The following is a 27,931-nucleotide window of genomic DNA, read 5'->3' as shown; positions in this document are numbered from 1 at the left end:
GCTTTCAGGAAAGCTCTAGAACAGGGGTCACCGACGTGGTGCCCGCGGGCACCAGGTAGCCCCCCACGACCACATGAGGTGCCCGCAAGGCTGCTTTTCATACAGGTTTTCAGTTAATAATGAAAGAACAGTAGAAAGAAATGCATTCTGAAATACAAAATGTAAGTTGTGGACACCAGCATTTTGTTAATGTTCTGGTAAAACAAGCATATTCGCTTTCTTTGGGTTTAAAATAAGCTCTGAAAATAAATGTTACATAAATGAGTAGCTCTTGGCCATTTTCATTTTGTAAAAGTAGCTCTCACAAGGAAAAACGTTGGTGACCCCTGGTCTAGAAGAACAAAGATGGGAGACTGTCTACAGTGCAAAAGATGTGGCCGAAGCATATGATCACTTTCTATGCACTTATATGGAGCTCTATGACAAGAACTGTCCCTGGCAAGAAAAGTCCAAGAAGCAAAGGAAAATAAACAGCCATGGATGACAAAAGAACTAAAAAATGGCTGTAAGAAGAATACATTTTACAGAAAATTTATCATTCAACAAACTAAAGCAGAAAAAAATATAAGACTTATAAAAATAAGTTGACAACAATCTTGAGAGTGTGCAAGACAGAATATTATAGTAATTTACTACAAAAATGCACATTTCAGAGTGTCCTTTTATTGTGGGCAGTCTAAGGCACACCTGTGCACTAATCATGGTGTCTAATCAGCATCTTGATATGGCACACCTGTGAGGTGGGATGGATTATCTCAGCAAATGAGAAGTGCTCACTACCACAGATTTAGACAGATTTGTGAACAATATGGGGCAATAATTATAAAAGCAATCTTCACTCAATGTATTAATTCATAATGCCGCATATAGAGAACATACAAACCCTTTTTTTTTTTTAAATCAGATATTTAAATTTGCTGATTTTGTAAATTTTCAAACTGCTAAAATAATGCATAAAGTTTGAACAAAAACTTGTTACCCAAAAACGTCAAACAATATTTCTCTATAAGAGAGGAGAAATATGATCTTAGAGGAAAATTAAACTTATAACACTTACACGCAAGAACAACGCTGAAAACCCACAGCATTTCAGTATGCGTAATTTAATTATGGAACAGATTGAGCAAGGAACTCAAACAATGCACCAAGACGAGCAAATTCAAAAAACAATACAGTTGACGTTTGGTAAATATAAGGCAGAAGAGTCTTGATTATTCTATTTATTGTTCTGTCATACTTGTTTTTATTTTTTATTATTTATTATTACAGTGATTATTATATGGAATCATATTCCATGGAATGCAGGAAATGAATAATATGTACTGCACAAGATGTGGAATGGATGGGTGGTAGGATTAAATAAGCTTTGCTTCTTCCTCCTCCTTTTGGACAAGTGGACTGCCATGAACCATGGATCCAACACAAGAGATATCGCTTAAAACAAAGGAGAGGATTATCAAGCTTCTTAAAGAAGGTAAATCATCACACATGTTGCAAAAGATGTTGGTTGTTCACCGTCAGCTGTGTCTAAAATGTGGACTACAATCAACATGGGAAGGCTTTTAAAGGCAAGCATACTGGTAGACCAAGGAAGACATCAAATCATCAAGACAGAACACTTTCTTTAGTTCTCTGAGGGTGCTGGATCTCTCGCTTCTCTCCTTGCGGTCTTTTTCCTTTCTTGGGCAGAGGTGGTAATGGTTTTTACCCTCCTTGCCGTTGCAAAGGTACTCTTTATTGCAGTACTCTTCTTCATCGTGGCATTTCACAGTTCACAGGCCCCTAGATCTGCCACTGCTGCTCTTCTTTCATGCAGTTCAAGTCCCCTGAACTTCCTACAGAGGAAGATCTTACCTTGATGCCCACCTTCCCCGCACACGACTCACATGATTCCGGTGTCCCTCATTGTGGTCAACGTTTTGGTAAATGGTTGCTTTCTTTCAATTCTGTAGTCGGGCTTCTTAGTGTAATGCACATTCTATCGTTTTATTTCCCCGAAGATCTCCTCTTTTCTTTTCAGGAATGCTAGCACTTGGCTGAATCTGTTGGAAGAAGTGATGCCATTTTTGGGCTCTACTGCAAACATTAGCCATTGGTCCTAGAGGAAGAAAGGCAACTTGCCTTCCACTGTCCGGACAGTGAGTCGGTCTTCTGCCGCACCATCTTGTAATTCCTCTAATTCTGCTAGAGCCTTTTCTATATTCTTGATAAGCTGGATGACTTGTCTCGGGTTTTTTCCTTTAATGGGAGGTTATTCCTGTAGTTCCTTTAAAATTTCAAAGACGATGGATGACCTATTCCCACATTTGTTTCCAAAGACTCTGAATATCTCTTCTCTAGTACTATAGGTCGTCAGCCTTATTTTATTATCTTTTCTTCAATCTTTCTTCCATCTGTAATACTCTGCTGCAACCACTGAAGACGGGTAGACGAGTTGCTTTAATTGCAAAACAGGGATATGTTGTGCTCGAGTTTGCTTTTGATTCCATGGATGGTATTGACCTCTGTTAGTTCCTTCACACGATTTCCTTCCCAAGCGTGTTTAGGTGCACTCTAAAGTCGTCTCGGTTCATGTTAGTCGGGGATAGCTGTTGAACGATGTTGCGGCACGCTTTGGTCCTCCTGATTGCAGGTAAAAGATTTTCATCCAAGAAACTTTCCAAGAGTTGTTCCTGGACGAGCTTTTCAATTTCTGCATACTTTGCTTTGATCTCTTCCATTACTTCTTCCAATTCCCCCATGAGTTACGTGGTCTCACTTTGATCGGCTGTCTCAGCTTCAAGGAGCCCGGTCTCGTAATTCTCTTTTGCTTCCATTAATTTACACTGGTCGGATAAATTCCACTCGAATGTCGCTTTCCACCATCTTGTGTGCTAGTCTGAAAATATGGTTACATCTCTTTGTGAAGGAGCCTCTAGCATTAGCCCATTGCTTCTTGAGAACCTTTAGTTCTCAAGGTGGATCCTCCATTTTACTGGCTCTTGGATCGTTAGGAGTTTGGTGAGTATTAAGATTGAAGCTTCTCTGTTCAGGAACCGCTATATCAGCTGTCGAGTTTGTTTGAACCTTCACCAGCCTGAACTTGAAAAGGCAGAGAGGATTGCAGAGGACACTATCAACTCCAGTCGATTTTCTTGGGTTTTTACAGGAGCACAGGTTAGGTTGATAACCTTCAAATGAAAGAGCATTAGATTCAAATTACTACTTATTAATACACAGTTTGTAACTTAGGACAATAGTTGTTACATACCAGTGGTCTCTCCGGTCTCTTGTCCTTTACCAATTTACCAATTGTTTACTTTGTACAACCACCTAGTATCATATCAAGTGTGTCATAGTTTTGTCACATGGGTATTAAACAAGCCATCATAAATACCATCATAATTTGTATCAGGGATTTTAAAGACACACACATTTAGCATCATAATTGTCATAACAATTGTCATAAAAATTGCCATCCTCTTTGATGAAGACACCTACAGTCATGTGTACATATTTTTAACAATTTGGACCAAATTGGACAGAACAGTACTAGTGGTGTGTTGTGTGTGTTTTCCTCTGGTTGGTCTAAAAAAAGTACCTGTTACTGACTACCAATTTTGTTTCTCAATTTCTTTTACTGTTTCTTAAAGCCAGAAAGTTGCCATTTGAAATTACTTTAGTTTTGTGACATGTCTGTGATTTGCGTTTTTTCTATAAATATAACAACTGAATGAACATCCTCCGAGACTGGTGATTCCATAATTTTTGCCAGGGGTTGTATAATGGACAAGAAAAGAAAAAACATAAGTGACAGCAAGAAGGCACTTTAAAATGAAATTATTTCCAAGTAGGCCATAATTGAAGACAAACATCATGATTGAACCACAGGAACCAATTAACCACGATAACCGAGGGACAGCTGTATTTCCTTTTAAAGGTCCTGTGAAAAAACATTAAAATACACTTGAAGAAAACACAGGCCGTTGCTTATAGCAAGTGTTTCAAGACAGGTCGAGGACCCCCAGTTCGACCATGGACAGACGACTTATGGTAATGGTAATGGTTTTAATTGATTTGAACATGCGTGCAAGTTGCAATGAAATACATCACATAATTCAATTCACATTTCCACATGTACAAAAGGAGTAGGAATAAGCAAAGTTTATTTAATCCCACCCCCCCCATCCGTTACACATCTTTTGCAGTGCATTTATTCACTTCCTGTACTCCATATGTGATTTTTTAATAAATAGAATAATGATAAGGTAATGTAACAACATGGTGCTGTAATTATTATGATTTTTTTCAGAATAAATATAATAATCAGTAAGTAGAAGAACATGTTATTTTTGTTGACTATTGTTCATAATGTTTTTAATGACTTTCTGTAACTTACATTGCATATTGCATTTGTCTTATTACAGTGTTTATTTGTGAAATGCATCCAGTGGCATCACAATAAAAGAAGCGTAATGTGTTCATTCATTACATGATGATGTGACCTGACATTAGTTTGAGGGAAGAGCTGCTGCCTATATCGGCATCAGAAATGAAGTGTCGGACATCAGTAAGAAAGAGCATCTCTATAATATAGCTAATGATATATGTCATTATTGATGAATAATAAATCAATCGAAGAACTGATTTTATTTTTAGAATACCTGTATGCTGATGGCCAATAAAAAACAAGCTGCAGGCCAAAATGGCCCCACGCCGCATTTTAGACAACCCTGGTCTACAATCTTTCTTTTTAGGAAAGTGCAATAATGCACATAGTTTGAACAGTCTGAATTATTATTTTAATTTTAGTAAATTGAAGTGCCTTTTTGCCCGAAGTACAATAAGAACAAGAGGAAGAGGTAGCATGCAAACATATGCAGTAGACGCCCCAACAACGTAAATAATCCGTTCCGAGAACGTTTACGTTATAGGGTTTTTACGTTATACGAAGCGTAAAATACATGTAAATAGCCTAATCCGTTCCAAGATCTTCCCAAACTCACCCCTTTGGCCCTTCAAAATATTCAAATATGGTGGGAGAATATAAGAAAACGTTAGCATAAACATAGTAGAGTAACATTCCAATATAAAATAAGGTAATAAATAAGATTACTGTAAATAAATAAAACTGAAAAACACAAAGTACGCACTGTATAAGTCAGCCAATGAGATGAGAGCGTAGGCGGTGCCCTGATAATCAGCCAATGAGAGCGTGAAGTGTCAGAAGGCGTCACCAAGTGTACTGTACTCTGTTAGTCATGGAAAATGTTTCCCTCTCTCTGTCGCGCGCGCTATTTAAATCGAATTTCTGAACTTGCACCGACTTGACGCTATACGTTATATGGAATTTCTTACGTAATACGATGCAAAAACTTTACATAAATTCTTTACGTTCAGTCGAATTTACGTAAAAGGAGGTTTACGTTATGTGAGGTACTACTGTACGTATTTTTTTTCCTTCAGTCTACAGTCTCTGGCTTAGCCTTAGCACTATCGCTGACCAATACTCCTGCCAACCAAAGGCTAGGTTATACTGTTTTCTTTTAGGCACACTCCCCAGGCTTGAGGAGGTGCTCTGCCCGCCTGGATCTCCACATCTGTGCCAAATGTACACTTCTTGTCCCTGACTTTTACTGTGTATCATGTGGGAAATTGTTACGCCAATTTACCTAACTGAAGGTAATCAGTATGGAACCGTACCGTTACACCCCTAATACATAATGTATTATACACTCAATTATGGTGATGAGCATACAGTCAAGTTTTATCCGCATCTGCACCTCCACCATTTTGTTGTATGGACCACACTATACAGATAAGGCACTACCAGTATATGGACCAATGTATTGAGATACTGTCGGCCTTGCAATCAATCCATTTGAGTTTCTACTCTATTTCATCTTACCAAGAAAAGAGAATCAGAACTGTCTCTGTAGCGAATAATGCATGCAACACCCACAATAAGGAATTTGCAATTACAGTAATAGCTTACACACACAGCACCAGGAGAAATTATTTGAGGTATAATAGCACTTTCCATTGCTTGCTAAAATATTTATCATGCTTCTGTGCCTTTACACACACTCTCTCACATCTCTCGCTCGCTCTCACACACACACACGCACGCACACACATACACACTGGGATATAAATATCACTCTTATTTTATTACTCACTCTTATTTTTGGTCATCTGACAAGGGCTCACATTTGATCATCTGACACATGACAGATACTATGAAGGGCAGGGTTCTCCTGTTGCAGAGAGGAGGCGGACCACTGTGAGTGCACGTAGGTGTGTATGCGTGCATGTGTGTGTGTCAGTGGGGCTGAGGAAAACAAAAGCTATGGTTGCTTAGGACAAAAAAAACAGCAGAGTTAGAAGTGCGCAGCTGCTACGTCCTCTCAGCTGACCAATTAGAGCCCAGAGTATAAGTAGCTGTTATCATGAATTAGAAGCATTGTAGTGTAATGACACAGCTATTTGTGTTTACACACACACACACACACACACACACACACACACAAGACATACACTCCCTTCCCTCCCTTCTCCTTTAAGCCACCTTGTGACTACTGTAAATCATGTCGTCCGCAAGGAGGGGTGCTGACTTTTAGCTACAACCTCCTCTTTCCTTCTCCTGCGCGGAATGTATTTGAGGGAAGGTGGGGGGCGGGGGCGCAAATACCAGCTGTCAAGGAGAGTGAGACCACTTCAGATACTGCTGAGATTGGTGGTAGGAATGGGAGTGGTCAGGTGCAGGAATTGTGTTAGTAGCAGGAATGGACAAAAGTGCTGAGCAGGCTCATTTGTGTGAAGTCACAGTGATATAGTGTACTCCAAATGGTCATTCCTTTGGAGGAATAGTTTGAAATTCAAAAATGTGGTTTGTTTTCACTCTCGTAAATTGTATTATATTCATATGATAATATAACTTTGTCATTATTATGCTCCCAAGAAGGCCCTCTTGTTATCATTACCTTTCTTCTCCGATTGGCTGTGGGGTTGAAGTTACTCGTGTTTAAGTTATTAAGCCAACCTACATGTATTGTGGTGCAATATTTAATAACATGCAAGGAAATGACATAAAATAACAATAGACAGTAGATGAACAGCATGTGTAAAAAGTAAAAGAGCAAAGAACAATTGTGTATGCAGAAAAGTGTAATTGTGTTCTGTTACTGTTGCGCTCTAGTCCTGTAGGTTGCGATAATGCACGTGTCTGACAACTTCCAAATAATTGAAACAGAAGAAGCCATGTCACTTTAAAATGAAAGCAAACATCTAGTTCAAAAATACATCGCCTTATGCCTTTGAATTGTTGGTTTAGAATGTTCCTTACCTGATTGCAGGTGCTAATGTCGACTCCATTTTTCAAGAACTCAAGGACTTTATCAATGTTTCCAGCTCTGGCAGCCCGCAGGAAACTGGTGTTACTGTCCGACTGGAATGAGAGAAAGAGATTGAAGGCTAGGTTGGTGATTGGAAGTCCTAACATGAATCACTTTTACTGGCATTAACAAAAGAACCACTTTAACCACGTGTTTTTTTTTTTTTTTTTTTTTTTTTTTTTTTTTCCCCTGTCCTGTCCAGCCTTTAAAGCAGATAGAATTGTATACCTAAATGCCGTCAAGTGCTCAACAGATTTACTCTGCCAGAGAGAAGTGTGATATACACTTCCCCTGTCATACAAAATTTATTCGACCTTGATGCTTGTTATAAAGCAAATTTGGAGCGACCGGACCAGAGCAGGTGGGGACAGAGAAGAAGAGAAAAGGAAACGGGGGGGGGGGGACAAAAACAAAAAAAAGAGAGACAAGAGACAAGGACAACAGCAGCAACAACAACAATTGTGACAGAACAACAGAAACATACAGAACGACATCAGCAAATAAATGTCCGTGACAACTATAAAGACGAACAAGGATAAAGGACAAATCAATATCAACAACCACAATGACAAAGCTGTCAATGACAATCAGACATAATAGCAGTCATGAAATGATGAACTATGACAGTGATCACAATGACAATACTGCAATGAAACAGTCGCACACAATAGCAGTCATGAAATGATGAATTATGATAGTGATCACCATGATAATACCGCATTGAAACAGTCACACATAACTGTAGTAATGAAATGATTATCCATGATAGTGAATAGAATCAAAGTTACTGTAATGCACATCACTGTAAAAAAAAAAAAAATACATATACACACATATATACATACATACACATACATACACATATATATACATATATATACATATATATACACATATATATATATATATACACATACACACTGCACATACACACATATATATATATATATAGTCATACTGCTGAAATCACCGTCGCTGTAATAAAACCAACAACATAATAACACCCTGGTTAACTCAGTGAGTAATGTGGGGAAGTACGTATGTACTGTGAGTGTGCATATGTACAGGTATCTCTGTATGTAAGGAAGACTTCATATATATATAGAGGTGCAGGAATGTGTGGGCGTGTGATTGTCACTGAGAGTGCATGAAAGGAAAGGGGCCGCCTTCCACCTCCCAGAGAGCCCCGCCCCAAATAGCAAGGCCGGGCCCCGGCCGCCAGAAGGCCACCAGGCCCATAGGGGCAGGCAGCACAAAGATCAGTGCCCCAAGAGCCAGCCCAGAGAGCCCCCCCCCGGGAAGACCAGTAAGGGGCCGAAGAGAGGTAATCCCAGCCAAGGACAGGGCGCCAGCGGGCCGGAGGACTGCCAACCCCTGAGACCAGCGAGAGATCACACCCCACAAAGGCAGACGGGTACCGGGGGCCACAAACCGGCAGGCCCAGAGACGCCTCCACAGCCGGAAAGAAGCCCGCCCGCGCCGGAAGCGCCAACTCCCGCCCACCGCCACCCCCACCCCCAGGGAGCGGAGCCCGGCCCGCCCCGGGCCAACCCCCGCCCGACCCCCGACACAGGGCCGCCCCGCCAAGGGATGCAGGAGGCACACCCTCCACCCACCCGGCGGAGGCACGGGCGGCAGAGATGTATCGCCGAGCACCTGACCCCACGGAGCAAACCCCTGTATGCCCCCCCCCCCCCCCCCAAAATAAATAACTAAAATAAATAAATAAATAAAAATACACACACGCACGCACATACACACTCCTACGCACCCACACACACGCACATAAACACTCCTACGCACAAACACACCCCTATGCGCACGCTCATACACACTCTTACTTACTCAAGCGCGCACGCACACACACACACACACACACACACACACACACACACACACACACACACACACACACACACACACACACACAGTGGTCGACTGCCCGACACCCGGAAGCCCCACCCTATCCCCTGTTGGTAACCCAAGGAGCAGCGGAGCCGGGGACCCCGGGGTCCCAGACATACGACTCAGAACCCAGGGGCGGAGAGCGCAGACCGCCGGGGAGCAGGAAGACACCCGGCCACACCCCCCCAGCGGTAGGACGCCGCCAGCGAGGCAGACAGGGGAGTCAGCGAGGAGGAGAGCGGGAAACCGAGCAGGCAGGCGGGAAAACGGGCGAGCAGCCAGGCGAACCACCACACAGCGCCAACCGACACCCGCGGGCCAGCAAACCCCGAAGAGAGAGCGGGAGCACCACACCCCAAGCCGCAGGGAGGCCAAGCACCAGAGCCGAGAAGGCGAGACCAGCAGCCGACCAGCCGACGGCCCCCACAAACCACCAGAAGCCAGACCAGCCACATGCCACCAGAGCCGACAGCGCACCACCCGCGCACCGGAGCCCCACCCCCGACAAGCCCACAGACAGACCGGGGGAGGCGAGGACACAGACAGCGGCCCGGCAGCGCACAAAGCGCAACGGCGACAGACGCCCAAGCGCCCGGCAGAGCACGACCCCCCCCAGCGAGCCCGGCCCCAGGGCACCCGCCCCCCCACCCCCACCCCGCCACCCAGGCCCACAGTACCCGCAAGCATGACCAAGCCCCAACCCACCAGCTGGCCCGGCGCCCCAGCAGCCGCCACAGCGCAGCAACCACCGGCCGCCGCGACAGCACACGGGCCACCCGAAGCACCAGCACCGCCCCCCGGAGACCGCCGAACCCGCCCCAAGAGCGCAGAGGCGCCCGCGGCACGTGTCAGTCCAGGGGGGGCACCGCAAGCCGCCCCCCCCGGCGCAAGCCCCGGCATCAACAGGCCCCAGAGGGCCACCCCAGGGAAGGGCAGGCGAACCAGACAAGGGCACCCCACAGGCCAGGCCGCCCCGGGCGAGCCACCGCGACGGCCAGGCCCCCGGCCACACCGCCGACCCTGGCGGGCAGACGCCGAGGTGCACAAGGCACCCCAATCCAGCCCGCCCCACCCGTGTATGTGATAAGGTGTGATAGTGTCTATGATGCAATTAAAAATAAATAAATAAATAAATAAAATAAAATAAAAGAGGATGGTGTATCTGTGTGCATGTATATGGAGTGTATGTGGATGATAGCTAATGATGCAATTAAAATCGGGGGACAGCTGCCGCTCGGAGGGCCCCTCACCTGGCCAGCCCCCCCAAACCCTAAGTGTCTACTCTGCGATTAAAATTGGGGGGCAACAGGTCAGTGGCACAGCAGGAGCAAAGGAGCCCCGCAAGGCAGCTCCCCTCCCCAATCACGCCCGACCGTAGGCCACCCCCCAATGTCCTATATATATGTGAGGTGGTGCAGTGGCACAGGAAGGACGGGGGCCCCACACCCCAACGCCGCCCAAACCGAGCAGGGGGGGGACCAAGGACACATGACCGACCGGCCGCCCACCACAGCCCAGGCTCGGGCGGGCCGCAGGACACACCACAGGCCCTACCCGGCCCGCCAGGATGCCCAGTCCGGCCCACCCAACCCCCCAGAGGCGATACCCCCAGCGCCCCCCAACACCGGAGCCCCACCGGAGGTAGCGTTCACAGCGCCACCCCCAAACCGCCAAACACCACGGACAAGCCACACGCCCCCAAGGCAGATCCGACCGCCACCAGGACAGCGGGAGCCGCGCCCACGCGCCCCCCGCATACCACCACGGCCGGCAAGGGAGCAACACCACGACGACCACAAGAGCACCGGACCCCACATAGAGCGGAGCACGGCCGCACCCACGAAGCACGCAGGCCAGAGGCGCCAGGGAGGGACAGAGAAGCAAGCACCGCACGACCGGGCCCGCGAGAGGAGCGGCCCCCCGCCCGGCGCCCAAGCAGATGCCCCCGCCCGCCCCGCCCCCCGCCACGCCACAGACCGGCCACCGCCCCACCCCCCGCCCATCCACCAACACGCCAAGGGGGAAACCCCGGAGGGAGGGAGACAACCGCCGGCCCGGAAGCAAGGACCAGCCTGACACCAGCAGGCAGCAGGGACCGCCCGCCAGCCCCCCGCCAGCCCGACCCCCAAGCCCCCGGCCAAAGCCACCCCCCGACCGCCCCACCCCGGAGCAAGCATCCTCCCGCCGATCCCGGGAAGCACCACGCAGATGGACACCACGCCGCCCGCCCCCACGCGCAACCCGCCCACGGCCCCCACACGCCCCACCCACCGAGCCACAGCGGCCCCGTCCCTGAGGGGAGAAAGCAAGGGATCCCCCCCACCCCAGCACCACGCACCCCCCACCCCGAGCCCAAACCGCACATCCGCGACCCCCACCTCCGCGCCCCCCGTCACCCGGGGGACAGCCACAGGCGCCGGAGGATAACAGGCAGCTCCCACCTATCACACATACACCACACACATAAATCAGTGAAATAAAATAAAATAATAATAAAAAATAAATAAAATAAAAATAAATAAATAAAAAGGGGCAACCCAAACCACCCTCCCACCCAGGGGAGATGGCTCCGCGGGGGCAGCTGGGCTCAGGCACCCGCACCCCCACCAGGGGGAGAGGCCGGCCCCCACCCCCCACACCGGACGGCCCCACGCGGCAGCCGAGCAGGAGGGCCCAGGGCAGTCCCCGCCCCACCCCCAGAGGCAAAGGAGGCGAGGGAGAGCCAGCGCCACCAGCCGCACACGGGCCCCCCCAGCAGCAGTAGGCGCCCGGCACCCGCAGGATGCAGCACCCCATCCACCCACCACCCCGGAGGCCAACCAACGCCGCCCCCTGGGCGACCCCCCCGACCCCGCCCCCGCCCCATCACCCGACCCGGACCCCTCCCCACCCCCACCCACCAGCCCCCCCAGGCAGGCAGCCCAGCAAAGAAGACCCGGGACACCAAGCCCGCCACCGCCCGCCCCCGAGGTACCAGGCCCACCCAGCGACCAGGACCACACCCCACGCCAGATGAACGAGACCCCCAGGGGCAGAGACAGATGCCCTCACCCCCCTGAGAGTCAGGTCAGGGAATTAATTATTGGTGCCCATATAGACTGAAATTCTGACATTTGTTCTTTAGATTCAGCAGACATTCTCTCCATAGCTATATGATCTAACAAAAGATTTTTGTAAAGAGCGATGTTCAGTTTCTTCCTTGATTTCCAATTGATGAGAATGGTTTTCTTGGCGATGCTTAATGCAGTGATGAGAAGCTGTGTTTGATTTGTTTCTACATCAATTGTGGAGAGATCGCCCAGCAGGCATAGTAAAGGAGAGGTAGGAATGGAGAACCCAAGTGCCAAAGATAGGTACTCACACACTCCGTGCCAAAAATTTTTAATGGGAGCACAGGTCCACATGGAGTGTAAGTAGTCATCTATTCTATGGTCTGAGCAGTGTGTACAGATGTTAGAGTCAGTTAAGCCCATTCTAAACATTCTATGTCCTGTGTAGTGTACTCTATGAAGGATTTTAAACTGAATCAGCTGTAGGTTGGGATTATTGATTAACCGGGAAGCATTAAGACATATTTGCTTCCAAAATTCAGGGTCACAGCTTGTAGATAAATCTGAGCTCCATTTGGAGATTGGTACTCCAATTGTGTTGTCATTTTTTTTTTCAACCACGTGTTTGAACAATTTATGTTCTTTTCTCTTTGAAAATCTGTCAAATCTTCTTGTTTTTCTAAATCTAGTCAGACACCAAAACTACACAAATATACTGTAGTTGTCAAACACACACGCAGGCTTAACTTAAGGACAATAAAGGTTTGCAGTCTGTACATTCTGTTTACACGTTTCATCAAAATATATTTACATTGACCTAGTTATCTTCTAGGTTCAGAAGAGCCTCTTCCTCTGACCTGGATTCTGTACTCTAGCATCCATAAACATTCCTCAAGACAACCTGAGTCCTTCTAACCATCTCACTGTAATGCAAGTTACAACTCTAATGACATCTCCAACAAATGACAGGGCTATTTTTGGAATGGAAATACATATTATTTACATCACCCAGTCATGTCTACTACTAGGTTAACATAAATTCCAATTTCATTTTGGTATTATTAAGACATTGCTTTTGTTACTGTGAACAGTTGCACATAGCTGCCTTTGCATTACATGTCTGCAACACTTTCACTTTTGAACATACGTAAGATGGGTTTGACTATCTTATTGTTGTTTGCAAGGAAGCATGCTTGGTAACTCAAATTTAAGTCCACATACTCCACACACCCTGATAATCATGTTACACTTAAATATAATGAACAAAAATAATTATACTGGTACACTGATATAATAAATATGACAATAATTAATACAAATCTTAAAAATAATAGCCAAAGTTAAAAAATTTTTTTTTTAAAAGAGTCCTGTACGAGTCCTTTATTTACAATGGCATACACTGGCTTGTATTAAGGACACAGTACAGTACAATATCAGTGTCTGACATTGAATCACCTGATTTTTACCGTCTTTAATACTGGTGGACCAGCCGGGACATGTGTTTTGTGTGTTCGCACTAGTGTCTTGTTGAGACAAATCCTCAGATATTGTTTAACACACAGTATAACAAAGTATTTTTTGTGGCATTTAACTAATTACTACAGTTTTCATTATTACTCCTTTAAGGTAGTTAGTTCAGTTTTGGTTCTTTCTCAGTATTATGCCATGTATGCCTGATCTAGGTTAAAATTAGTACCAAAAACCTAGTAACAATAGTCATTCTGTTTACCAGTATTAGTATATACTGTGCTAGATTTGAAAAATAAAACATAAAGTTATGAGTTAAGAAGGGAAAAATGCCCAATCACATGTCTGGAATGAAGCCACACCCCCTATGCAGCAATAACAGCCAACTCTCTCACCTGAGATGTCACACCACATACACGCGCAGCTTTACATAGAAATATATATTCTAGAGTTAGTAAATATAGTTATTTAAAAAGAACCAGTCTCTTACCAGTGACTCGTTAGATCCAGACGTGCCATAGAAGTTCCTTTGTTGATTTAAGTATTTTTCACTGTAAGAAGCTGTTAAAGTTTTATCTGCTCTACAGGCCACACAAGTTGCTGCATTTCCCATGGTTGTCAAATCAGGTCCAAATGTTCTTGATAAGCAGTCCTTCTGTCCAAATATTTCCACTCAATTTCCTGATATGAGGCGGTAAATCCTACAGTCCATTAAAGGTGTCCATGTTGTTTCACTTCACTGCATTCACCACTGCCTTCAACGTTACCATCACACTCTCAGCCAAAAGACCACCTCAACCTGGCTTATTTTGGATTGTATTAACAGGGTTACTGCCAAGGCCCAGTCCTGCCGCCTCTTCCTCTACCAATGCTATCCCTCTTTGAATGATAACAACTGCAGTCATACTGATTTCTCTCCTGCCTCAGTTATTTTTACACTTCCAGACCATCTCTTCCACCGTAGTATGTGCCCAGGGTGGGGTGCATGACAGCTGGTCTTGGCTTGGACTGGACAGAAAAGTGCCTGAGCTACTCTCCAGGAACGTCAAAAGACATAATGGGGTACAAATGACTAAGGTCAGTTTCAGTGTTTTGGTTATCTTATGGAGAACCCATTGTTCATCTGTAGAGAACTGTCAATGTCTCTGTCAAATGTTTAGGATTTATCATTTAAGTTAGCCCAGACTACTCCAAATTTTAAATAAAATGCTATTTTATTTGTGAACCAGTATCTTTTAAATGGTGATGACATAAGATAGTGGAAAAAGACTTTATTAATGAAAACTAGTTTCCCTGATTTTTTTAAGTTAAAAGAATATGAATATACCGTAACTTCTGCACCCACCAAATTTAAAGATAATTTTTTTTGTACATATACAGTATAAGCCGCACTTGTCTATGAGACACACTATAAACCTTGAAACCCTACCAACACTCTGTGTTCCCAGCATCACTGGTTAGCTCTGATGTGTGTAGGGGTGTAATAATTCATCTACTACATTGATTTATCGATTTATATTCCTATGATCCAACTCCATCGATCTGTGTTCGGCAAGTTGCCATTCCGGGCGACATATATCGATTTAACATTGTTTAAAAAGTAATCAAGGAAATAGGAAATAAAGCATTGGATTTAAGCATAGCAGGCTTTATATGGATGTGTGGATTTTTTTGAGCACTTTTAATGATAAAGATGTTAAACGTTACTCAATTCAGTCTGCCTGTCTGTGATGTCATCGCCACGCGCCAGCAGACAACGAAACACAGCAGGGCGGATGGCAGAGGACAAGCCGGCGAGCGAGAAATAATTAAGCCACCATTGTGGTCCAGTGTGGAAACACTTTGGCTTTTGCAAAGAGGGAGATGTTCTAAATAAGCTGCTCGCTGTAAAAGTCAAGTAAAATACCATGGCAAAACAACAAATCTCTCCAAAAACCTACTAAGGCGCCATGGGATTTCACACAACGCTGACTGACCAGGCACCTCTTGCAGTAGCAAAGAGCAGGTAAAGCTACTGTTAAGAGCTGTTGTTGTACTTGTTTGTTTATATATAATGTTGGTTGCACTTACTGTACTTTTATTGAAAATTTGTTGAATATTGAAAATGAGGGAAGAAAAGGTAAACCTCCTGTTAATTCAACCTGAAGTGTTGGTTATTATTCAAATACAATGTGAATGCATTTGCCATTCATTGTTGTTTACTTCTTTGTTTATATCCATAATTAATTTATACCTGATTCCCTTACAAAAAACAACGGGAATCTAGGAAACTTCAACTGCACTGTCCAATATCAAGGTATTTATTTCACAGTCACACTGCTTGAATTTTTGGCTAAAAATTTACTGAATTGATTTAAAGTTACTGAATCATTTTGGATCGTATCGTTCTAATTGAACGAATATAGTCCTTGAATCGTATTGGCAACCACGAATCATGATATAAATCGAATCATTATTAAAACTAATCATAACACCCCGATATGAGTGACACGTGAGGCGCTTTTTTTCCATTGGAGTTAAACATCTGCCGCAGTCCAAGCAGTCCAAACAAAAGCTGTAGTAATTATACACTTGATCAAACTCACTTAAGATTTGTCTGATCAAAACATGTTCGCTGCATAAGACTTAAAACATGACATTAGCGTCCACTTCAGTATCCCAAATACTTCCTGAATCTGCACTCAAAGCATCATAGGATCTGTAGATTTATCCATAAATTAGCCGCATAATTTTTTGTGAAAAAAGTAGCGGTTTATAGTCTGGAATTTAGTGTATGTGGTTTTATCTGAAAATTTTTTGCAAATGCAATTGTATAACTTTGGTCTTAACTGTAACTAGGAATGGGCTGAATGGTCTAAAATCCATATTACGATATACATTGCAGCCTCTTGCGACAAAAATATATATCACAAAATATTCTTTGGCATATAAATTGTAATGAACCATTTAAAAACTGGTTACAGGCTCCGACATGTATGCTCACAGTGTAGCTGTTGTATTATTCTCTCCTGAGACTCTTATCAGACTACTTCATGTTCATAGCTGGTTACTCTCCACTGTAACACGGTTCCAGCTAGACTTCTGTTAAAGTGTACTAACCACTTCTTTTTCAGTTGTTTCACTACTTTACAATCAAGCTATCTTAGTGGTTACCATGGTTTCTCTGTCGCCTCCTGCTCTCTCTTGTTCGGTGTGTTGCATGTTTAGCTATTCCTCCTCCTCCTTCAGTGATAAGGAAACTTGTAATTTGTAGTTTATTTGCCACCATTGAGGCAAGAAATAGTAAATTCGAGGAGAGGCTTAGAACTTTAGCCGCGCGACATCGCACTTAATTACATTAACGGCACGTTGCAAACTGCAACAGCAACAACAACATACATTATCGCAATAAGGAGATTATATTAAAATGTCTATTGTGGTCCCAGGGGGCCTTGCCTCACAATTTGAAAACCATTGATAGCATCATGGTTTGAAGCTGCATGAGTGCTGACGGCACTGGCAGGGGTGCGGTTCAATGAGGAAAACATGGATTCCAACTGAAACAGAGCATGATTCCATCCCAAGTTTCATTTCCATAGTATTGTCCCTTGAGAAAATCTAAAATAAAATCTAATCAAATGGTTGTTGAAAATATGTGGGGTGTACTCACTTTTGTGAGATACTATATTTTTAGGGTAAAGCATATTGATTGGTTAAGCATCCAGGCAAGTACAGTATTGTTAATGGCAATGGCATAGGAAGACCTACAGTATGTGTACACTAGTATGGAGAGTAAATCAGCTGCAGTGTTTATTACAAACAACGATTGCATTAACTGAGAAACAGCTGTAATCTGTACTACTGTACTGTACAGGATTTGTCAGCCCTGTCATGAAGCATACTGGATTATACGCACACTGCCTGGGTCTATGCTAATAGTGAAGCATCAGCATCATTAAAATGCAAATTTTAGGTGGCTTAGGCCACCAAATATTTATAATTAAAAAATGGCTTAAACAAACTAATTGGGACACCATGACTGTTATGTGTTTACATAAGTAATTAATTTCAACTGGATATCAAAACTGCCTCCTTCCATGTGTGGATAACCAAGAAAATCAATAGACAACATTAGTACTAATACACAACTTTTGCATACTGCAACAACGCATCAGCGATGGCAACAGTTTGATCTGCAATAGATGATTTATGCTGTATTTCCATTGTGTCCAATGGGAAAGAATTCAGAATAAATCTTGTGTTCGACCTTACAGGTTCCATATTGGTGAATTATAACTTATTTACAACCTTCCATACAGGCAAACACAAATAAACCACAATTTGATGTAGACACACTATTGTATTTTTTTACCTGTCGCTTTCGCTCAGCTTTCTCCCGCTGGCGCCGCCGCCTCTCCTTGGCTTTCTGCAGTGCCCTGTACTCTGGATTAAGCTCCAGCTCTCGTGCCTTCTTCAAGTGGGCAGCGGCATGGGCCATGACTACACCTTTCTAGCTCTGGCCGTCTCTACTAATTAATCACTATGTGACAAAATTTCCCAGGTGACAATAAGAAGAACGTTTCAATCTTAAAGATCCTTTGGAAAGGAAATCATCTTTTTTTCCCAAGATTTCTGATGTAAATTAATCCAAATTACATCTTAAAACCACAAAAACAAAATTCGAAGAATGAAGTGGCTCCAATATGACCCTTACTGAAACCACAAATGCAATCATCCTTTACTTTTATTGCCAAAGTCCTTGTAGAAAAATGAGGAAGTCTTTTTCCTACGATGCTGTATTTTCCAATTTCCACAAAAAACTCACATATCCACTTATGGAGAGCGCAAAGGAAGCATTCATGTGACCAAGTGTAAGAGAAGGACATAATGACAGAAAGGGGGTGGGCAATGATGACAGTCAGACTCATCCATTCAGTCATTATTTATCCTCTCACTCACACGCACACACACATACACACACACACTGGGAATGACCCAGTCCAGATGTACACAAAACCCCTTCTCTATGTGAACAGATGTGGCTTTAAAATGTGTCTTCTGTAATGCATTTGTGTTTGTGTGTGTGTGAGATTGTACTGTATGTGCGTATACAGTGTTTAGTGTGTAAGGGGTTTACTGAGGCTTCAAGCCAACAGCCAAACTACTGCTACGGCCAAAGCTAATCTCTCTACTGTTGTGTCAAAAACATAATAAATGTCTTTTTTAAAAATCCTTACAGTGCTGCATGAGAAGCCAACATTTATAAATGCTTAAGAGAGGAAATTAGAAGGTGAAAAGAAGAGAAAAACATTCAGCTGATAAGAGCAGAGAAGCCAGATACTGTACCTCCACCAAGGCTTAAACATTAGTCATTTGCAAAATTTATAGTGGCAACAATCTAAGATCTTAATAACTTAAAGGATGAACAGTAAATACTCGGTTTATACCTTAACTGTGAGTCTCCTATAGTCGCTGGGTTAGTGGATTACAAAAGCAAAGCAAAGCAAATCAGTCTAGAAATGGTTACAAAGCCATTTCTAAAGCTTTGGGACTCCAGCAAACCACAGTGAGAGCCATTATCCACAAATGGAAAACACATGGAACAACGGCGAACCTTCCTAGGAGTGGCTGACCAACCAAAATTACCAAAACAGCGCAGTGACGAGTCAAAGTCCTGACCTGAATCCTATTGAGATGGTGTGGCATGACCTTAAAAAGGGGGTTCATGCTGGAAAACCCTCTAATGTGGCTGAATTATAGCAGTTCTGCAAAGATGAGTGGGCCAAAATTCCTCCACAGCGTTGTAAGAGACCCATTGCAATTTATCGCAAACGCTTGATTGCAGCTGTTGCTGCTAAGGGTGGCCCAACTAGTTATTACGTTTAGGGGGCAACCACTTTTTCACACAGGGCCATGTAGGTTTGGATTTTTTTCCACCCTTAATAATAAAACGTTTTATTTAAAAAACTGCATTTTGTGTTCAGTTGTGTTGTCATTGACTAATATTAAAATTTGTTTGATGATCTGAAACATGTAAGTGTGACAAACATGCAAACAATAAGAAATCGGGAAGGGGGAAAACACTTTTTCACACCACTGTAACTCTAATATAAAAGTTTATTAAAATGTGAAAAATGTTAAATCAATTAATAATGAAGTCAGTTGTGGAACGTAATATTAAATAATTGTACTCAACCAATTTTGGATTACTTCTTTCATGACCAATATATTTGTTTCATGATCAGTTTCTATTTGATAGACTTTTTAATTATTTAATGACATTTATATTCAATGGCATTTATATTTCTTTAACTGAATTGGTAATTATTTAGTGGAATGTTTATTTATGTAATGATATGTTTACTTTTTTAATGGCAGTTTATTTTATGATACTGTAGCGCACTGAAAAGCAACAAAAAAATGGCATTAAAAGCCCGATGGCATGCAACGTGAATTAAATCACAGTCAAAGAAAGGGTGGGATGAATCCACTGATTTGTGCAACCGCAATGTATAAAAACGTAACATCGGCTTATCCAGTTAAATTTAAACAGGAGTCAAATCTGGATCAAACACACATTATGTTGTTTAACAAAAGCAACTTTCATGAAACGCAGATAAGGTATGACAATGGTATGATTTTTTTTCCCAAGTTTTGCTGATTACGATGGGAGTGCATTGTGAATATATATGAATTATCAGCAAGATTTAATGAAAACAACCCAGTAAAAATATCTGTTGCAACCTGCAGATGAAAATGTAACCTAGTTAGAGAGGTAGTAAAAGAAAGCTATTCTTCCGGATGTGACCCATATCACCGTATTTGCGGGATGATTGAGCGTGCTGAATCAGCAGCTTGGGCGGCCCTGGTGCGATAAATCACTCTGAATGGCTGCTCAAACAGAAAGCCCGCTTCCTTTAGCGGGGCACTTTCACACTACTTTTCACAATACTCTTCATCAATAATTGGATGATATCAAACAATTTTCCACCTTGTGAGGATGTAAGAGGATAGCACAAACATATCAAACATGTATAGGAATAAAAAGGAGGGGTGAAATTGGGTACACACTGTCCTTCTATTCTAAGAGCCAGCAGAGAATATGGCTCATACCACTCACGTCGCAGGGGGTGGTTGCAGTGGACATACAATTATGGCTTGCACGCATCTGCACTGTCCCCCACACCCCCTTGCATGGTGGTGTGGTGGGTCGGTCTGCATCTCAACTGCAATGCACCCTCCAGACCATTGATGGAATAAGGTTTGACAGGTTGAGTGAGGTGTTTAGGTGCGTGTGTGTGCATCTCACCATCAATGCAGCTTCACACATTGTCCAATCATTGTCACAAGGTTCAGTCAACAAAAATAAGAATATCTCACTGATGATGGCTGACACTAAAATGCTGCATCACTCCACTATTAGCTGCTGTTACTGTATGCTGGGCTGGCTCAAGGCATGCGCTATTAGCACCCCCTGCTGGTGAAAATTCTATCTAGAAAAGTTCACCTACTGTTTAGTACAAGGGTGGGCAATTTCCTATGGGGCCAAATGAGAAGCAGAAAATTTTGTGGAGGGCCGGGCCAAAAATTTGTACTGTACTCTGGCTATTAATTTTATTTCTACTTTGAAACAAGTAAATGGCATTGTTTACTCAAGCTGGTAATGTATCTAATGTTAATGTAATAAATGTATCTAATATTAAAATTAATTTACCACTAAACACTAAAATCGCATTTGTTAAAAAAACAAAATATAAATCCTTTTTTTGTTGTTTACAAGTTTTTATCCCAATGGTCGTCTGTGTACAGTAAATGTAGCACACAATGTTTATTGCAACATGTGCCTTGTTTTGGAATTTTAATAAAATATGATCATGGTTACTATAAAAGGTCTGACTCACACACACTTTTAACATGGAAAAATCAATGAATGGCTCAATTAGCATGTATGCTAATCCAATAATAGTCCCACATGCTGCCTGTGTGTTATGGCAGGCCGTGGGGGCTCGGTGACACACATTTGACTAACTACAGTATCTCACAAAAGTGAGTACAGCGCTCACATATTAGCAACCATATACAGTCTATCCTCTCAAGCAACAATACTATAGAAATTAAACTGGGATATACAGTGGCTCCCTGCATATTCGCGGTTCAGCATTTGCGACTCCACCAATGTACACATTTTTTGATCAAAATGTTTTTTTGGGGCGAAAACCCATCTCATTTACCCTACCTTGTTGATCATTTATAAATATATATAATATATTAATGAATTACATAATGTCAGCATAGTACGTAACTGCATTGAAAGGCAGCACACTGAGTTGCACAGTAGCCATCCCCTCATGGTTGCACCATGAGTGAGGTGGGCGTTTGGTTGGATGACCTCCTGTTGGTTTGTGTTATGTGAATGATAGTATAAAATTAATGTTACGTAGGTAGTGCCTAGACCAGCAGCATGGCTGATGGACATATTTATGGGTGTCTTCAATTGCTTGTCCATTACTTTTTGCCATTCACAAGCCCCACTTTTTGCTTTTTCTACTGTACGTTAGAGTAGTCAGTGTACTGCTTGCACAGCACTATAGATTTACTATCCACTGAAAATGACAAATTTGATGCCTTTTCATTGCAGGAGATAACTGCATTGAGGACAATGCACAATGTAACAAATTGAGGAATATGCTCCTATTAGGTGCGTGGTCTAATGACAGCCTTTACAAAGATATAAGAAATATTGAGTATGAAGGTCAGACTGACTGTGTGCTTATCATCCATCTACACCCCTATAGGCATTGATGGACAGAGAATATATACACTAAATATATATATATATATATGTATACTGTATATATGTATACAGTATATACATATATTCAATGAATGTTCAGGAAATTCACCTCCCAAAAGAACTACAACAAACCAAGCAAATATTCACACATTCAAAGAGTGCTCCATCTCCAAGCAACACTACTTTAAGCATCTTGTAGCCTTATTTTTAGATCATTTGTACATGAACTAGAATACAAATTCTGCCTGCACAATGACAAGAAAGCAATGACTGCTATGCTTTAAAATAGTCCAAAAAGCTGCTACGTTTACAGTGGCTATTCCTGATGTTGTGTGTGATCTGTCCTACTAATGGAGGTGCAGCTCTGCTCATGGAGGTCTGGCAGAGACATACTGTACTGTAATGCCTCCATCATTTAATGGAGAGAGAGGATCTTGTTTTAAGACAACTCATTTAGACTATGAGAGTCCATGCATTGTGTATGACGACAACATTCAACACTCTCCTCACTGCTGCTCTCAGTCACAAATGCTACTTTTCATTAGTGCTTACATTTGGTTTGCTTTAGTGAGGCATTATGTTAACCTGGTGTAGAGAGGTCTTCTTGTCTCAGTCAGTATTTCTTGGTAGAAAGAAGCCTTTTCAAGTTGCTAGATACTGTAGACAGTAAAAAATTTATTGTCAAAATGCAACCAAATATACGCTCTCGTTGTCACTTATAACAGGGTTTTTCAAAGTGTGGTACAGTGAGCCTCCCATCAGAGAATAGTTCATTCTCTGAAATAATGATTTTCTGGAGCATATTTTCTGGCGTGTTCTGCTCGCATTTTTACTGCCTAAACATAGCAGGTAAAAATCATAGCAGCTTAGCTGGTTGAAAAAAAATGTTTTTCTTTATTTTTCACAGGCTGCTTGTCTGACACTTTTACCTGGATTATATTGAGATTTCTGATAAATTCAACTGAGCAAAAGTTTAATAAAAATATTTTTTTCTATTTAGCAGAGGTGTAGACTCGAGTCACATGACTTGGACTCGAGTCAGACGAGTCACAATTTTGATGACTTTCAACTCGACTTTGACCTGACAATATCATCAAAGACTTTCAACTCGCCTTGGATTTTGACATCAATGACTCGGACATTAGTCTGAAGACTTGAAAATACTTGAGATTTTCAGTGAGTGTGTTATTACCTTACCTTACCTTACCTCAGTGAGTGTATTATTGTTATTATTATCATTATTAATAATTGAGAAAGACCCGTCTCCTACCTATGGCTTCAAAGTAAAGTTGCGGTTTAAAACATACTGTATGTATGTGTGTTTATAGTGAATGAGGGCCCTTTCTGGTCCTGTGAAGTTAACCTTTCACCTTTTCTGGTCAAATTTGGTTTCAAAACAACTCATATACTGTATTTCATTTTGTGAAGGGGACACCATGAGTCCACTCTTCCCTCCAGACCTACAGCATAGAAATGTACCAAGGTAAGTTGCTTCTCTTTTGGTGTTTATCTGTGTCTCATATCGAGTGACTCCAGCTCCCTATTGAGCTGCCAGAGTGGTTTCGATCTCCTTGTGTATCTCCTTTCTCCTAAAACTATTCCTTTGTTTTATTTTTCTACACAGGTATAATAATAGAACTTACTAAGATTCTGAAACTGACTTCCATCTGGTGTAAGATAACACATTATACAATATGTTGGAGACACAGGAGCACCCAATTGAATTTATACACAGCTCACTCTCGCCACCCCTCGGGATATTGATTGTGAGCTACAGCTGAACTCTGCATGACATGACTGATGCTTGATTCAAGGAGAAGATATAACCATATATACAGTAACAATATACTGTAGATAGATGAGTGGACTGGGTGCGGTAGTGTGCGTTTGGTGTGCAAGAGATGGCTGGGCTTTTACAAAGATGATGTCACACTTGGCAAGACTACAGCTATTGAATATTGAAATATGAGCATAAATGAATATCTGCTATTGCAAAGAAAGGATTCCAGACCGTAATGGATGCCTGCATTCACACATAATTTAAATGTCATTTTTCCAACACTTAAAAAGGTCAAGACTGTAAACCATGTAAAGTGCGCACTATCCAATCTAGACTGTGTGTGACATGAGCCCCCATGGGACAACACCCGAACGCACAGTGAGTAACAACATGGAGACAAGGCTGGAGGAGGGGAGAGTAGGAGGGGGGCTGGCCTTGAGGGCTCGATGGAGGCACATGAGTCGCCCCTGGAGAGAATGAGCTGTGGAGAGAATTACAAGAAGGACCACGCCTTGTAGCAGCCATGTTAGGATAGACAAGTGTATACACACTCTACAAAAACATCTGATGGATGACATTATCAGTAACAAGACGTCCTTCAGTGCTGTTGCCGTCAAGTAAACAAGGCTCTCTAGCGTGCAGACGGATGAGCAGGAGCCTTCCAGGCAGAGCATCGCATTAACTGATTGCTTTTGCTACATCATCAGGCCATAGTCCTCTTTTTATTTTTTTACACCAAAGTAGTCCAGAGGAGCCCAAATATGCAACACGTGCAGATTTTTAAATACATTCCTTCACTTCTTACAGATGACACCTTACGTATTTGTAGGGATGCATACCACAACTTTGACCATAAAGGCCCCGGTGATGACATAAACGGTAGTAACCATACTGAAAAACAAATACACTATTGTTGCCTAATTTCTGTGCTAGATTAGTAGTTTAAGCAAAAGTGAGGTATAGTTACCGCCAAGTCAGTTGTTGTGACGGTGTAAAGCTCAACATTAGCTTAACATCTGCGCAGGCCATGATGAGCATCTTCTAAAATGTTCAGGTCAAACAGCTCAAATGTTTGGTTGTACTTCACCTCAGAAGATGCAGCAGAAGATGCAGTTCCAACATCGTGTTGATTAAATTCGCTCACATGTTTCTCCGTCGCTCTGCACACCAACAGCACAACACTTCCTCATTATCCACCGATCACATTCACGACAAGGTAAAGTCATAAACACCGAAATTCTGAACATCAACATTACAACAAAAGCAGGTCTTTCCACTAGGGATGCTCCGATCAATTGGCCCCCAATCAATATCGGATGATTTCCGTGAAAAAGCACATATCTGCATACGCCAATAAATGCCTTTCAACGCCGATCACATCACCTCTGGCTCGTGCTATTGCAGCATGCAGCCTGTAGCGAACGTCCCCTGCCCACTCTCCTTCACATTGCACAAGCGTGCCAAACTCCAAAAAAAATCATGTCTGCCAATGTGGAACTTACCAGCTGTTTGTGAGAAGTATATCAATTTTGCACCCATAATCTATGTGATTCACTGATGGACGATCGGTATCGGAATCGGCAGCGTAAAACCCTGATCGGAGCATACCTACTTTCCACTAATTTCATTTTGCTTAATTAATACACGACCCTTGCAAGTAAGACTAACTTGCAAACACAGTTATAACAGTATTAGTGAGAATTGTGTATCCATTATCAATTTCTGCTCGAATTGTGCAGAATGTACACACTTAAACAGTGGAACGTATGGATTTTCTCATTCCCAATGTTCTGTATTTCTGCTGGTTTGCTGCGATAATTATGACAATTTGTTTTGGGTTTTATGTCATATTAGTGAAGCTCTTACTTACCAGTGGTTTTAATTTTATTGAGTTTACTGAAGTATGTAAATTACTATTCTGTTAAACGTACATGTCCAAAAATTCAGTAAAAATAAAAACGTATTGTTTTTGGAAAAAACACATATGTTGTCCTCTCTTTAAATCCTGGTTCAGGCACCGTTTAAGCACCATCACCATTTCAAAAGTGCAGATTGGCACCAGTATTAGAAAATATGTAGATGTTACCTCACCCTGCTTATTTCTGAGGAACATTACAAGAGCCCTCAGAGAAGGCAGACGCCTTCACAAAGACTAAAAAATTAATCGCTTGCAAAATCCATAATGGCAACAATCTAGGATCTTAATAACTTGAAAGGATGAATGGTAAATGCTCCAATTAACATCTCCATCAAAAATGATTTATGAATTACACTACATGCTATCAGTATAATGCAAAACATGCGTCTATTCACATGATAGTTGTTATAAGAATATATGGCTCTGCCTTTAAAATAATGCTGGCGCTAATCCCTCGGGTAACTTTGCATGATGCCAGTTTGCCATTCCCGTTAATAGGAGGGGAGGCACTGAGCCCAGTAGGGCTCAACGAGCATCTTCCTGCATACTGATCAATATTCCTGTTATGAGTGTCATGACGGTTGGAAACGAGATAAATATATAAAAATGCCAACGCAAGGAAGACTTTAAATGGTATGGCTGTACTCCAAATGCTGCCCCCTAAAGTGAATTTTAATTTATTATATTGTTTTGTTACAACAGAACAGATTAAACTGACAATGGGTGTTGATTAATATGAAGTGATATGGATCAAAAGTAAAAGTGACTCAATTACATAAATAGGTATATTAAAAAAATCATGGCCTCCACTCTAATCAGTCCCTCCAGGATTTCGTTGGCTTTTTTTAAATTGTTGCGGCCTAAAATGCCTGATTTTGCGGTACTTTTTAAAAAAGTTACGGCAAAAGTTGTGATCTTTTGAGGCTTATTTGTTTTCAATAACATAACCAGTTTGTAATTTTACAAATTTATTGTCAATGTTGTATGTGTTCTTCGTAACCTTAACCCCAAAAAGAAGAGGATTTCAACGATTGTAACACAATAGGTATGTGTTGCCGTCCAACAACAAAGTTCCGAAGTTGCACATAATTCGCGGAAATTGTTTGAATTTGCATTATTTGGCACGATCGAGATGGAGGGTCTGTCTGAAAAACACCATTACACCCCAAATAATCGTCGGGTTTTTCCACTAAATAAATGCCACACCCCAAATAGATGCCTCCTTTTTTACAAGTGGTGTAACTAGCAGACTGTAATAGCCTTTGCTATGCATGATACCACCATGTGTCACTGTGGACATTTTATTCCAACGCACACAGCGCTTTCAGAGCAGACATGGCATCTGTAAAGCTCAATTTGACAATGGAGTTTAAAGAAAAAGTGCAGAGAATTCCAATGAAAAAGCAAAAACATTATTTTGTTATCTTGTTTTTAGCTATTTAGTTTTGTGGTTGATATTGAAAACTTGTTGTGCTTCATTTTGTTTTAAAATACTTCCAAATATGGGTCTTGAAAGAGAAAGGTTACATATATATATATGCATCTCCCTTCCTGATTTCTTTTTTTTTTGCATGTTTGTCACACTTAAATGATCATCACACAAATATTAGTCAATGACAACACCACTGAACATAAAATGAAGTTTATAAATGAAACTTTTCATTA

At 42.3% G+C, this 27,931-nt stretch overlaps 1 protein-coding gene across 1 annotated transcript in view; it reads right to left on the bottom strand.

Annotated features, from left to right (window-relative positions):
• LOC129182783 (ankyrin-2-like) overlaps positions 1–27,931 on the bottom strand; it is a 104,857-nt gene that overhangs the window by 67,570 nt on the left and 9,356 nt on the right. Inside the window, exon 2 of the mRNA XM_054779295.1 lies at positions 7,325–7,426. Within this exon, the coding sequence (XP_054635270.1) occupies positions 7,325–7,426 (102 nt within the window). The remainder of the gene's footprint in view (positions 1–7,324; positions 7,427–27,931) is intronic.

This window comes from Dunckerocampus dactyliophorus, chromosome 6, assembly GCF_027744805.1.
Source record: "Dunckerocampus dactyliophorus isolate RoL2022-P2 chromosome 6, RoL_Ddac_1.1, whole genome shotgun sequence".
NCBI lineage: Eukaryota > Metazoa > Chordata > Actinopteri > Syngnathiformes > Syngnathidae > Dunckerocampus > Dunckerocampus dactyliophorus.
Note: the sequence above shows the minus strand (reverse complement) of the source record. Positions and strands in the feature narration are given on the sequence as shown.